Here is a 14,914-nt window from a genome sequence, read left to right as displayed (position 1 = left end):
TAAACTTGGATTCTTAGGCAGGGACATATTTAGGATGCTACCCTCCACAGCATGGCCTTCGCTCCAGATCAAAACACCAAACCTACAACCTAATTTTGGCCAAAATTACCCAGAGGGATTACTGCTACCAAGGTTTCCTTTTTCCAAGCTTGTTCTAGCAAACAAACAGCAGAGACCCGAGGACACCATCCAACCTGGAACTGAGTGAGTAATGTTTGGTCTGATGCTATTTTGAAAGCCAAGAAAAAAAAAAAAAAAAAAAGTACATTACAATTATATATTTTACTTTATGGGGATGGGATGCTGAGTTAAGGCTGCCAGGCTTGCTAGGACAGACCAGATACAACTTCAAATAGCACTGAGGTTTGAAGTAAGAGGTGTTAAGGCCTTTGGGCCCAACAAGTGGCAGGAGTCTTTGAAGCCCCCTCCCGCTGTTCAAAGACCATCCACTGGCATTTTCTATAAGAAATCAGCCTCCAGAAATGACTTATGACTCGTTCATGACTTTCAGCCTCCCATCCTATTCTAACCACCTCTCGCTGGCTTTGTATTCATGTTACCTGATGAAATTGCTGTACAATATGATCTTGTTGCCATCTAGTGCACATTCAGATGTCATAAATCAGCAATGCAGAGCTCTCCCTGTCCTATGCCGTGCCTTGATTGTATTACTGTTGATAATATCTGTAAATGTGCATGTACATCATCTACTGTTGCTAGGCCCAATTCTGACTTGTGCTCTGATATCTGCTTCACTGATTTCTTCTCTCGTAAAATACTGGGTTTTCTGCACGTTAACACTAGAAGCGTATTACCTAAAATGGATCATTTGAAAGTGTGGGTTCACAGCTCCAATTCAGATGTGTTGTTCATTACTGAGACATGGTTAAGAAAGAGTGTTTGGAATACTGATGTTAACCTTTCTGCTGACACTTTTGAACGGTAGGCTGTCATTTACAATTTACCAAAAGGCCTCCTGCGGGAATCCCCGCAGTTCCTTTGGAACTTTTGTTTGTTTGTTTGTTTGTTTGTTTGTTTGTTTGTGTGAGAAAGTGAAAGTGAGAGAGGATACTACACACATCTCAACTACACACCTGTTGGACAAAACAGGAAGACGGGCGGCTCTCCCAGGAATCGGTAGATCTCATTGGCAACTGAAACCTGGGCGTGAGCGAATGAGGAGAAGGCTTGACTGTCAGCCTGACACAGGGAGTGGTCGATGTCATCAAAAAGGATCGCAAATGCCTGGCAACCCAACTTTGACACCTACAGAGAGGAGAGATAGTAAGGCAGGGGTGTAGGTATGCGTGCGCATGCCTGTGTGCGCATGCAAGTGTGTGTAGGTGCGTGTATGTACCTGTCGTAGCTTGCGTTTAAGCAGGGAGAGGTCGCAGGAAGAAGAGAAGACAATGTCTTGACCAGGAGAGAGAGAGTACACAAACCTCAGACCTCTCTTCTCTGACTCTACTATCAAAGTACGCAACTGACCTGCAAGAGAGGAGCGAGGATTGAGAGATGGAGGGAAAAGGACAGAGTGAGGAGAGAAGGTGAGATGAGGGTATGGGGAGATGGAGGGGTGGGAAGGTGGACTAAAAGAGAGATGTAAACAAATAAATGAAGGGATGAAGAGATGGATGAGTGAGGGATGGGGAATTCCCTTACCCTCCTCTTCAGGGGAGTAGACCTCTCTCCAGAGTAGTCTGTGTTTCAGATCATCTTTAGGACCGTACAGATAGGTGTTCAACTCCCACCTCTGCATCCTAACAGAGAGAAAGGGAAAGAGTCCTTTACAGTGATATTGATCCAGTGTCAGTTACGGTCAAGTCCTTGCACCAATAGCTCCGTCTATACATTTGAGAGTTGATACATTTCTCCAGGCCCATCCCTCAGCTTTTTACCAAAACAAAGTCAACCACCGCTTTGTTTTTGTTTCAACTGCGGATCATACTCACTCCCTCCTTATCCCTTTCCATGTCCTCCTATGTCAACTATACAGATTTAGGATCTTACTTTGAGCCAGTTTGCTACAGAAGGAAAATAATCCTTCAGCAACCGGAAATGTTAATTATGTGGATAAAATTAAAATTGACATTTTTGTATGGGTTGATAAAAGTCTGACATTACAATCTTCAGAAGCCTTTTTAAACCTCTAGTACACAGCACGTTTAAAATGTCATGCATTGCAGGAAAGTTCTCCTGCAACAGGGTGATCAAATTAAGATCCTACATCTATCTGTATGTTACCTTTCTGTTTGTCATCAAGTACTCACCACTGGAAAAGGACCTTCCTCTGCTCCATAGACCAGGGCCTCCCATAGAACCCTGAGACACAGACAAGCACACGAAAGAGAGAGAAATTAATGCTAGTGTACAATTAAGCAGTTTTGCCATTCAGACCTATATTCATATTAGTACATGCACAGTATTTGTTCACGGACACGCATTGGTGAAGTGGCCATATAGATTCTTACCCTGGTGGAACCACCCTGATCGCTGCATTCACCATTCTATTTCACTTGACGTATCTGTCTGGCCTTTCTCCAATAGATGGGGGTTTGGAATAAGTTAGAAAATGACCGGTCCAATCAGCATCCTCAGAAACAATGGGTTTAGGACAAAATCCCACATGGCCAATCACTGTGCTTTGAATTAGGTTATTCATCCTGTGATTGGTTAAAGGTGATCCGATCGCAGATAAGTTAGTTTTGAATAGTGTCCCTCATTACAGACCGTTTCAATGAGGAGGAATGCCAGACTGGTGAAGTGAAATGGAATGGTGAACACAGCGTTCAGGCCAGTTCCACCACACTAACAAATTCCTGCCTATGAGGCAACCCCTCATCTGCAAATACAGCACAGAGCATGCCATACAATTGTTCATATAGAAATGGGAGCATCACCATTGTCCATAGCAAGCTAGCACATAACATTCTGAGAACCTCCGGTGTCAACTAATACAGTTGCTTTTTCTGGCGAGTGGGAGTAACTTATCGTCGTCACATAAACCACCAAAGGCACACCCATTTCTGTTTCAAAATTGAGAAAGAGGCGGAGTTTGACAGTTTTGGTATCTCATTACTTTAACAGAACGTTTCCTAAAAGTTCAAGTATGGATACATTTCATTTCTATGTTGGTAATGTTCTAAGAACGTTCTCCAACTGGTTTGACATTGGGAATGTTCTCAAATAGTTCAGAGAATGTTAAGAAACAACGTTCTTCTCTGGGAATTTCAGTACTTCATGATAAAAGGTTCCTACTCGTTCGTCATGGTTCTTATTAAGGTCATGTTCTCAAATTGTTCAGAGAACATTAAGAAACAACATTCTTCGTGGGAATTTCAGTACTTCCACAAGTTCCCATGTGGTTCTTATTTAATGTCACATTTATATTAGATTCTGGGAACGTAAAAAAAAAAAAAAAAGTGTGACTTGATCGATGTTCTCAGAATGTATGGTTCTCTTTAATATTCTGTGAATAATTTTTTTTTTTTTAATTGTACACATTACATCAACAAGCTCTAAATTACCTTCTAATAACATGAAGAAAACATTCCATGAACATTCTAAGACTGACGTATACATTCCGTTCTCAGCGTCAACAAAACTCTCTCTATCCTCTGTCTTGTTCAAATGAAAAACTCACAAGAAGCGGGCGAGCGGAGCAAGCAGAGTGAGGCAGGTGGAAAGGACCAGCCAGGCGGAGCAGTAACTTTTTGCTAGCAGGATAGTCCATATCTCCAATCATTTTTGCTGATAGCGATGTTGTGTTTCCATAAGTGGATGAATTGGTTCATTTTAGCATGTATGTAAAGCCTCAACCCATAGCTACCTCTTCCAATTCAAATGAGCTAGAAATAAAAATAAATATGACAACATTTAGATTATTTTGTGTGACTACAGCACCAGCATTAAAATGCAAAAATAGAAACATGTTCTAATTGAACGATAGGTAAAAGCGGACAACCCTCCGCCCAGCTTCGGTTGGGTCATTATAATTCAAAACAATGTATTCTAAAATAAAATCACTTGCACGCTCGCCTATGGTGAGTTTAGGCCATAAGTGTGTTCATCTGTGTTGGCCACGCCCACTATTTAGCCATACCTGATCTTAAGGAGTGCTTGTTTCTTTGAAATGGGGTCTGTGAATAGACTAAAATTAACAGCTTTGTATGCATGAAAACCTGGTGGCGCAGTGGACTAATTCCATGGATATTGAACAGAAGATCAGGGGCTCGAATCTCACTGATGCCGTGTCAAAATAAAAAAGACATGTGTTCGAATGAATAATGTTTCCCATCTGTGCTTGGAGTTTAAAAAAGTTAATCGATATTAAGATAGTAACATGCTAAAAGTCTTACTGAAACATTCAGTTAATGTTAAGAAAGCATTAAAAGTAACCTATATTTTCTGTAGTCAGAGCGTTAATAAAACCTCCCAGGAAAACATAAGGAACCGGAGTAAAACGGTCTCAGAACCTCCCTGCAACCTAAAAATAAACGTTTCCAGAACAGACAAAATTTTCACTTCTGTTCTCGTAACATTTTTAAAAAGTTACGTTTTACCGGTCAGGAAATGTATGACTTCGTTCTCACAACCAATGTGAAACCAAAAACATACCTTCATATATCTTCAAAATAACCAAATGTGCTAGCTGGGTAGTGTGATTATAAGAGCCAATTTATGCTTGATCCAAAATTGTGGTCGGAGGCGCCATATGGATGGTGTGACGCAATTGCGGAGCCTCCGGAGGCATGCAGAGGCCAAATTAAGCTCAGTAACGCATTGCTGTGCGCCTCTCAAATATTGTAACAATGCTGAGGGCGCCGTATAGCTCAGCATGAACATGATTGGTTGATGGTAGGTGAGGGCGGGAAGACCTGTATAAACACAAACTCACTTCCTTGAGAAGTTTCTTCACAACAGCCATGCGCTGCTCTGCGAAGCGAAAGAAGTAGGAATGCCCTGACTTCTGCAGAGGCCAGATCACAGTAAATGCTGCAAGGACAATGCAGATGGCGGATTGACCATGCAGCACCTTTAAGAGTGTATTCACTGCTTTAGCACACTCTGCCAACACGGATGTCCTAGCCGTGTCTGAATCCTGGCTTAGGAAGGCCACCAAAAACCCTGAAATTTCCATCCTTAACTATAACATTTTCCGACAAGATAGAACTGCCAAAGGCGGCGGAGTTGCAATCTACTGCAGAGATAGCCTGCAGAGTTCTGTCTTATCATCCAGGTCTGTTCCCAAACAATTTGAGCTTCTACTTTTAAAAATCCACTTTCCAGAAACAAGTCTCTCACCGTTGCAGCTTGCTATAGACCATCTTCTGCCCCCAGCTGTGCCCTGGACACCATATGTGAATTGATTGCCCCCCCCCCCCCAATCTATCTTCAGAGCTTGTGCTGTTTGGTTGCCTAAACTGGGACATGCTTAACACCCCGGCCATCCTACAATCTAAGCTTGATGCCCTCAATCTCACACAAATGATCAATGAACCTACCAGGTACAACCCCAAATCCGTAAACACGGGCACCCTCATAGATATCATCCTAACCAACCTGCGCTCAAAATACACCTCTGCTGTCTTCAACAAGGATGTCCGTAATGGGTCTGCGGTCAAACAACCACCCCTCATCACTGTCAAACGCTCCCTAAATCACTTCAGCGAGCAGGCCTTTCTAATCGACCTGGCCCGGGTATCCTGGAAGGATATTGCCCTCATTCCGTCAGTAGAGGATGCCTGATTGTTCTTTAAAAAGTGCTTTCCTCACCATCTTAAATAAGCTTGCCCCATTAAAAAAAAATTGAACCAGCAACAGATATTGCCCTTGGTTCACTCCAGACCGGACTGCCCTTGACCAGCACAAAAACATCCTGTGGCGTACTGCATTAACATCGAATAGCCCCCGCGATATGCAACTTTTGAGGGAAGTTAGGAACCAATATACACAGGCAGTTAGGAAAGCAAAGGCTAGCTTTTTCAAATAGAAATTTGCATCCTGCAGCACAAACTCAAAGGTTCTGGGACATTGTAAAGTCCATGGAGAATAAGAGCACCTCCTCCCAGCTGCCCACTGCAATGAGGCTAGGAAACACTGTCACCACCGATAAATCCACAATAATTGAGAATTTCAATAAGCATTTTTCTACGGCTGGCCATGCTTTCCACCTGGCTACCCCTACCCCGATCAACAGCCCTGTACCCCCCACAGCAAGTTACCCAAGCCTCCCCCATTTCTCCTTCACTCAAATCCAGAAAGCTGATGTTCTGAAAGAGCTGAAAAATCTGAACCCCTACAAATCAGCCGGGCTAGACAATCTGGTCCCTCTCTTACTAAAATGATCCGCCAAAATTGTTGCAACCCCTATTACTAGCCTGTTCAACCTCACTTTCGTATCGTCTGAGATCCCCAAAGATTGGAAATCTGCCGCGGTCATCCCCCTCTTCAAAAGGGGGTGACACTCTAGACCCAAACTGCTACAGACCTATATCTATCCTACCCTGCCTTTCTAAGGTCTTCGAAAGCCAGGTTAACAAACAGATCACTGACCATTTCGAATCCCACCGTACCTTCTCCACTATGCAATCTGGTTTCAGAGCTGGTCATGGGTGCACTTCAGCCACACTCAAGGTCCTAAACGATACAATAACCGCCATCGATAAGAGACAATACTGTGCAGCTGTATTCATTGACCCAGCCAAGGCTTTCGACTCTGTCAATCACCACATTCTTATCGGCAGACTAAACAACCGTGGTTTCTCAAATGACTGCCTCACCTGGTTCACCAACTACTTCTCTGATAGAGTTCAGTGTGTCAAATCGGAGGGCCTGTTGTCCGGACCTCTGGCAGTCTCTATGGGGGTGCCACAGGGTTCAATTCTCGGGCCGACTCTCTTCTCTGTATACATCAATGATGTCGCTCTCGCTGCTGGTGATTCTTTGATCCACCTCTATGTAGATGACACCATTCTGTATATCTTTGGCCCTTCTTTGGACACTGTGTTAACTAACCTCCAAATGAGCTTCAATGCCATACAACTCTCCTTCCGTGGCCTCCAACTGCTCTTAAATGCTACTAAAACTAAAATGCATGCTCTTCAACCGATTGCTGCCCGCACCCGCCCGCCCGTCCAGCATCATCTACTCTGGACGGTTCTGACTTAGAATATGTGGACAACTACAAATACCTAGGTGTTTGCTGCCAATGACTGGAACGAACTGCAAAAATCACTAAAGCTGGAGACTTATCTCCCTCACAAGCTTTAAGCACCAGCTGTCAGAGCAGCTCACAGATCACTGCACCTGTACATAGCCCATCTGTAAATAGCCCATCCAAATACCTCATCCCCATACTGTTATTTAGTTATTTTATTTTTTGCTCCTTTGCACCCCAGTATCTCTACTTGTACATTTATCTTCTGCACATCTATCACTCCAGTGTTTAATTGCTACATTGTAATTATTTCGCCACTATGGCCCATTTATTGCCTTACCTCCCTTATCTTACCTCATTTGCACCGCACCCACTGTATATAGACTTTTTCTATTGCGTTATTGACTGTATGTTTGCTTATTCCATGTGTAACTGTTGTTGTTTGTCGCACTGCTTTGCTTAATCTTGACCAGGTCGCAGTTGTAAATGAGAACTTGTTTTAAACTAGCCTACCTGGTTAAATAAAGGTTAAATTAATTAATTAATTAAAAGCAGAGGTTATATTAATGATGTTGAAATTGAAATGGTGCTGGAATAGTGGAAGCAGGTCCTGTTTTTCTTTGCGACTTGAAGTAACTGTGGTTCTAAATCTCTGTGGTTCCACAGTGATTTTACCCACGCACCTCTAATGGTCAGTAGTGAGGAGGGGGTATTCTGGATCCAGCTGTGTGTGCAGTCACATCATTATCTTTTCTATCAATGTTTTTCTCCATGCTCCTTTCAGATTGTCTCGTTATCTCTCGCCTTAGAACCAAAGAGAGAGACTGACTGACTAGCTCAGTGGTTCCCAACTCCAGTCCTCAAGTACCCCCAACAGTACATATTTTTAACCCTGGACAAGCACACCCGATTCAACTTGTCAAAAAATCATTAGGCCCACAATGAATTGAATCAGGGCTGCGTTCAGTACGTTTTTAGGTTATGGAACATTCAATTGAATGGAAAAGGTGCTGTACTGAATGATCAATTGAAAATTGGGGAGGAGTTGGTTTGTGGGTTGAGGTAGGCTGTCAGCATGGCCACTGCCTTTTAAATACGTCACTCATTGCTTTAAGACACACCCACCAAACGGGAGCAAACGTACATCAAAGCCTGTTCAAGAACGTTTTGGATAAACGTGTCTGTCAGTACAAACCGTTCTGCAAGGTAGCAAACGTTCAAGTGAACTGAACGCACCTCGGGTGTTTTTTTTTTGTCAGAGGCTACAACAAAAATGTGTGCTTTTGGTGATACTCGAGGACTGGAGTTGTAAACCACTGGACTAGCAGGCTTGATAGATGGCAAACTAACTGGGACACCAATGATGAGAATAAAGATGAATGTGAGGTTATGCCTGATTGATCAGAGGGCTACAATAGCTACCACATCTCAAAGCTTTACAAACAATGAATATATTGTGTTTTTTATGCATGGTATTTCATATGAACTTCTCCATGAAAATTACAAGATCAGATAACCAGACGACCGTTGTCCTTACCTTCCACAACCCCGCAAAGGAACTCGCTTCTCCCGTCCATCTTCTCTGTCGCCAGCTGCTTTCACCGTGCGCCTCGCCTCTCTCCAGCAATCCAACCGACCGGAGCAGTAGCCTAGCCTACCGAACGATTCCCAGTACAGTCTCAGGTCAGACGCCGGAGTGGTTCTCCATTTCCATCCTTTCCATCGGTGCCACCACGGCTGGCTCAGCTAGCTCAACCCTCGCACAGGCGCACTCACCTCCTCCACGCAAATGCAAGGTGTGAGGAATGGAGGATACTATTTCCTCGTCTGTGTCGATATGAAACGTATAATTTTCAAAATGCCGCGCTATTTGTTATTTATATGAGATATGTTTAATTTATACAAACGAGCTGTATGTAATACAAATTGCGACGTTTATTGCCTAAGTAAACGGCAGTCAGGCAAGGCAAAGCCGCCCGCTGGAGACTTGATAGTAGGGCGATTGTCTGTCCGTTGCCCTTTTGAGCGGATCTTTACGGTAATGCAATGTGAAATCAGATCACCGAACGGTGGTAATGATGGGTCAAGTTCTGCAGCAGGGCAAATGCGGTCAGTGGAACATTTGTAACATTGTAACTCCAGGCTCGGACTGAACCGTGTTTTTATATTGTATAATGCGGTCTTTACGACCTTGATTATTTTCATTTTTAGGGAACGTGACTTTCCTGTAGAAATGTGTTGTCTGTGTAGTTGTCTTGGCAACAAGGGAGCGTTTTAAACAAACGTGGAGGTGAGACATAACTAGATGTTTGCTACTTTTGGAGCTATCAAATTACACTTTATAACTAGAGATGTATTCAAAACTATATTTACACCCAATGGAAAGTTGATAGAGAGCTGAGCCAACAAATGCGAACAGCACAGCCAGCGTTGAGTGTAGTCTGATCAGTGATCATTACTGATGCGGTTAGCTAGCTAACTAACTTGCAGCGTTTTCGGTGCCCCAGTGCTCTCTTGTAACGGGTTTGTTAACGGGCGTGGGCAGCGGTATGGTGGGCTCATGCTTGGCTAAGGTTACATAGGCTACTGGTGAGATGTGGTGGGCGGTAAAGCATCGATATGGAACATGATGATGCCATTCAATCAAATGTCACTGTTTCTGCAAAGAATGGTCCCTATAGATGACGTGTGTGTGTGTGTGTGTGTGTGTGTGTGTGTGTGTATGTAGGCTACTAGAATGCCCCCTAAGAAGAAAGGAGAGTCTGCCCTTAAGCAGGATACATCTGGACAAGGAGTAGAGGACTCAGAACACCCTGGGTCTGACAGAGAGGCTCTGCTACAGAGAGAGTGAGACCTGTCTGTCTGTCTGCTAGCCTATCTGTCTGTCTCTGTCTCTCTCTCTATGCCTACCTGTCTGTCTGCTTGCCTGTCATCATGTGACTCTGTACTTCACTTCCTGTAACCTACAGGTACGACAAGCTAACCGACACCTTGAACAACCTCAAGAGGAAAGTGGAAAAGTTGTATCCTTTATTAAATCCCAGACTTCACAACAGTGACAGAGTGGAACCAGAAATCGGCCCAGGCATTACTAACACGTCTGACGATTCAATTTAGACAGGCCCACTGGGCAAATGATAACCAGAACATGTGGCATTTGCTTGAACTGCATTTGCCTTTATGGCCAGTCTGTTTCTGCCTAACTAGAACAGGCACTGATAAAGCCACATAATGAACACTATTCCTGGAAGTTGTCCGCACAAGACCACCTGTTCAGAAAGTCTGGCAGATGGCGTCCCAGTCCAGGACGATTCCCAAAGCTTTCACTTTGCACACTGCAGGTAGACAGCCAGGATTTAGTTGTCACAGTCACACACAGGACCGCTAAATTGTAAACTGTTGTGGATTAATCTGCATCCATTTTTGTTTAAGTGAAGGGCCCTTTAAAATAGTTACCCTCCGTTCCAGGATTTGGGTCAATTCGAATTGAAATCATTTAAAAATCAGGAAGTAGTCTGAATTAAAAACTTTTTAAATAAATAGCTTCTACATTTCAGTTATCATTGAAAATAATTATAAAAATGCCCTTCTTTAATAATGGAATTGGAATTTAATTTTACTTCCTGAATTAACTGCCTTCAATTAGAGTTGACCCACCCCTGTTTATGTGATAGCTTCTCAAGAATACTTTCCTCACTTCCCTTAACTGCGGCTGCTGTACCAGACGGCGTGAGAATGAGTTCCTACAAAATGAGGCCAACCAGACTCGCATGGAGAGCGTGAGTGACAGTAAAGGCTGACACTCTTTCTCCCCATCTCTCTCTTTCCCATCTCCCTCCCTATAAAATCTAATCAAATTGTATTTGTCACATGTGCCGAATACCACAGGTGTAGACCTTACTGTGAAATTCTTACTTACAAGCCCTTAACCAACAATGCAGTTCAAGAAATAGAGTTAAGAAAATATTTACTAAATAAACTAAACTAAAAAGTAACACAATAAAATGACAATAACGAGGCTATATACAGGGGGTACCGGTTAGTTGAGGTAATTTGTACATGTAGGTAGGGGTAAAGTGACAATGCATATAATTCCTTATCCCTCTCCTCCTGACCCCATCTCTCGCCTTCTCAGCAAGAGTACATGTCGTACATGTCCAAGCGGACCCAGAAGCGTCAGAGTGCCATCGTCACCCTTAGCGACCAAAACCACCAGGCGCTGGAGGCCCTGAAGAGGCAGAGGGAGGAGACTCTGGACAAATACCAGGAACAGGCCAATGGTGAGTCAGCAGGAAGTGCCAGGGGCCAATGGGGGAGAGAGCAGGAAGCTAACTCTAATCTAACCTATCCTAACAGAGCTGAAAAAGGAGATTCTGGAGAAGGAGAATGAACTGGCGCTGTTAAATATTGAGATTGCTGAGCTCCGAGAATTTAAAGTATGACACTTCCTCACCCTTTCCTTCTACCCCCCACCCCTCTTCTCATTCTCTCCTCTGCCTTCTCATCTCCTCTTACTTCTCCTTTCCTCTCCTCACACACCACCACTTAGTGTGCCGAATATATGATCTACTAATATTACACATCTTATTATAATCTTATTTTAGATTAGTACCCTTTGCATGGCTGTATGCATATGTGAGTGTGTGTATACTGTATAGACATGGCTGTTCATGTGTGTGCTTTAATATTGTGTGTGTAACAGAGCCTGCAGCAGCAGCAGCTGGGGCGTATAGCAGAGCTAGAGAGGGAGGTGACCAGTATGCACTGTCGTCACTCTGAATCCCTGCAGGCCCTGAAGGCTGGCTTCCTCAGTGAGAAGGAGAGGTAAATGGGAAAAGTGTGTGTGCATGACTGTAAATTCCTTTGTTTAAATGTATTATTATTATTATTATTATTATTATTATAGGTACAAAGCACAGGCCAAACAAAAAATACAGGCCCTGGGCCTCGCCGCTAATAGGGTGAGTAACACAAACATGCACGCATGCATACGCACATCCACAAGAACACGTGTATACAAACACACACCTCCATACCCACCTTTACCCACCCCCTCTCCTCTCCTCCCCCTAGGAGGCATCTCGCTGCCTACTATCCCACACTAGAGCTGTGTCCCTGGAAAACCAGCATCTGAGGGAAGAGCTGCAGCAGCTGATCCAGGTATAGCCAAAAGATGTATGCATTGATTCATTGATTGATTGGTTTGATTCATTGATGGATTGATTGATTGGTTTGATTCATTGATGGATTGATTCATTGGTTTGATTCATTGGTTGGTTGGTTGGTTGATTGATTGATCCAGAGAGCCCACTCCCTGAGGGGCCTCCAGGACCAGCTCCAGGCCCAGAGGCAGCAGCTCCTACTGGAGAGGGAGTACGTCAGGGAGCTGAGGCGCCTCCGAGCCACCCCGGGGCCGACCCCACCAGGGTCCCACACTCGGCCACTGGGGGTGGACAGAGGGAGAGAAGACACAAGACACCACCGCACGGCAGATACCTGAGAGATAATACATATGGAATCATGTAGTAACCAAAAAAGTGTTACATCAAAATATATTAGAGATTCTTCAAAGCAGCCACCCTTTGCCTTGATGACAGCTTTGCACACTCTTGGCATTCTCTTAACCAGCACCTGGAATGCATTTCAATTAACAGGTGTGCCTTGTTAAAAGTTAATTTGTGGAATTTCTTTCCTTATTGCTTTTGAAGGTGCCTTCAAACCTGTTAATTGAAATGCATTCCTCATGATGCTGGCTGAGAGAATGCCAATAGTGCAAAGCTGTCATCAAGGCAAAGTGTGGCTACTTTGAATATATTTTGATTTGTTTAACACATTTTTGGTTACTACGTGATTCCACATGTGTTATTTCATAGTTTTGATGTCTTCACTATTATTCTACAATGTAGAAAATAGTAAAAATTAAGAAAAACCCTTGAATGAGTAGGTGTGTCCAAACTTTTGACTGGTACTGTATATAGATAGATAGATAGATCTGTGTGTATGTATGGATGTATGAAGGCAACATGTAAATTGTTGGTTCCATGTTTCATGAGCTGAAATAAAAGATCCCAGAAATGTTCCATAAGCACAAAAGCTTATTTCTCTCAAATGTTGTGCACAAATTTGTTTACATCCCTGTTAGTAAATATTTCTCCTTTGCCAAGAAAATGCATCCACATGACATGAGTGGCATATCAACAAGCTTATTTAAACAGTATGATCAGTGCACATTGTGCTGGGGACAATAAAAGGCCTTTCTAAAATGTGCAGTTTTGCAATTGGCATGCTGACTGCAGGAATATCCCCCACCATAAGCCGCTTCCAATGTAATTTTAGAGAATTTGGCAGTAAGTCCAACAGGCTTCACAACCGCAGATGACTTACGTGTATGGTGTTGTGTGGGCGAGCAGTTTGCTGATGCCAACGTTGTGAACAAAGTGCACCATGGTGGCGGTGTGGTTAAGGTATGAGCAGGCATAAGCTACGTACAACGAACATAATTGCATTTTATTGATGGCAATTTGAATGTACAGAGATACCTTGAGATCCCCCATTGTCGTGCCATTCATCCGCCGCCATTACCTCATGTTTCAGCATGATAATGCATGATGATAATATCCAGCAACTTCGAACATCCATCAAAGAGGATGGGACAATGTTCCACAGCCCACAATCAACAGCCTGATCAACTCTATGCGAAAGAGATGTGTCGTGCTGCATGAGGCAAATTGTGGTCACACCAGATACTGACTGGTTTTCTGATCCACGCCCCTACAGTAGAATGGCCTTACTGAAGACCTCAGTGACTATCAACGTGGCACCTTCAAAGGATGCCACCTTTCCAACAAGTCAGTTCGTCAAGTTTCTGTCCTGTTAGAGCTGCCCCGTTCAACTCTAAGTGTTGTTAATGTGAAGTGGAAATGTCCAGGAGCAAAAAACGGCTCAGCCACGAAGTGGTAGGCCACACAAGCTCACAGAATGGGACCACAGTGCTGAAGCGCATAGAGTGTACAAATCGCCTGTCCTCAGTTGCAACACTCACTACTGAGTTCCAATCTGCTTCTGGAAGCAACGTCAGCACAATAACTGTTCATCTGGAGCTTCATGAAATGGGTTTCCATGGCCAAGCAGCTGCACACAAGCCTAAGATTAACATGCGCAATGCCAAGCGTCGACCTGAGGGGTGTAAAGCTCGCCGCCATTGGACTCTGGATCAGTGGAAACGCATTTTCTGGAGTGATGATTCATGCTTCACCATCTGGTAGTCCGACGAACAAATCTGGGTTTGGCAGATGCCAGGAGAACGCTACCTGCCCGAATTCATAGTGCCAACTGTAAAGTGGAGGAGGAATAGTGGTCTGGGTCTGTTTTTCATGGTTTGGTCTAGACCCCTTAGTTCCGGTGAAGGGAAATCTTCACGCTACAGCCTACAATGACATTCTAGATGATTCTGTGATCCCAACTTTGTGGCAACAGTTTGGGGAAGGCCATTTCCTGTTTCAGCATGACAATGCCCCCGTGCACAAAGCGAGGTCCATATAGAAATGGTTTGTCGAAATCGGTGTGGAAGAACTTGACTGGCCTGCACAGAGCCCTGACCTCAACACCATCAAATACCTTTGGGATGAATTGGAACGCCGACAGCGAGCCAGGCCTAATCGTCCAACATCAGTGCCCGACCTCACTAACGCTTTTGTGGCTGAATGGAAGCAAGTCCCCTCAGCAATGTTCCAACATCTTGTGGAAAGCCTTCCC

General features: G+C 43.8%; 2 protein-coding genes across 6 annotated transcripts in view; one reads left to right on the top strand and one right to left on the bottom strand.

The window, feature by feature from the left end:
• Positions 1-8,829, bottom strand: part of LOC139534265 (protein O-GlcNAcase) — a 57,178-nt gene extending 48,349 nt beyond the window's left edge. Inside the window, exons 1-5 of the mRNA XM_071333288.1 lie at positions 8,697-8,829; positions 2,271-2,322; positions 1,663-1,760; positions 1,358-1,488; positions 1,095-1,266 (exon numbers count right to left, since the gene is read on the bottom strand). Of these exons, the coding sequence (XP_071189389.1) occupies positions 1,095-1,266; positions 1,358-1,488; positions 1,663-1,760; positions 2,271-2,322; positions 8,697-8,736 (493 nt within the window). The 5' untranslated portion in view covers positions 8,737-8,829. The remainder of the gene's footprint in view (positions 1-1,094; positions 1,267-1,357; positions 1,489-1,662; positions 1,761-2,270; positions 2,323-8,696) is intronic.
• On the top strand, positions 8,313-13,257 carry ccdc166 (coiled-coil domain containing 166). 5 transcript variants are annotated; one of them, XM_071333293.1, is made up of 11 exons: positions 9,198-9,268; positions 9,371-9,449; positions 9,888-10,006; positions 10,129-10,182; positions 10,884-10,938; positions 11,295-11,439; positions 11,516-11,595; positions 11,862-11,983; positions 12,066-12,120; positions 12,233-12,319; positions 12,462-13,257. In XM_071333293.1, the coding sequence occupies exons 3-11, from the start codon at positions 9,897-9,899 to the stop codon at positions 12,657-12,659; spliced, it is 906 nt and encodes a 301-aa protein (XP_071189394.1). In that variant the 5' UTR covers positions 9,198-9,268; positions 9,371-9,449; positions 9,888-9,896; the 3' UTR covers positions 12,660-13,257. The 5 variants fall into 5 exon arrangements, 4 of the variants coding, with proteins under 4 accessions (XP_071189391.1, XP_071189392.1, XP_071189394.1 ...); XM_071333290.1 differs by lacking the exons at positions 9,198-9,268; positions 9,371-9,449 and adding an exon at positions 8,315-8,955; XM_071333291.1 differs by lacking the exon at positions 9,371-9,449 and having other exon boundaries at positions 8,978-9,268.
• The last annotated feature ends 1,657 nt before the right edge of the window (positions 13,258-14,914 follow it).

Source organism: Salvelinus alpinus, chromosome 11, assembly GCF_045679555.1.
Source record: "Salvelinus alpinus chromosome 11, SLU_Salpinus.1, whole genome shotgun sequence".
Classification (NCBI taxonomy): Eukaryota; Metazoa; Chordata; class Actinopteri; order Salmoniformes; family Salmonidae; genus Salvelinus; species Salvelinus alpinus.
Note: the sequence above shows the minus strand (reverse complement) of the source record. Positions and strands in the feature narration are given on the sequence as shown.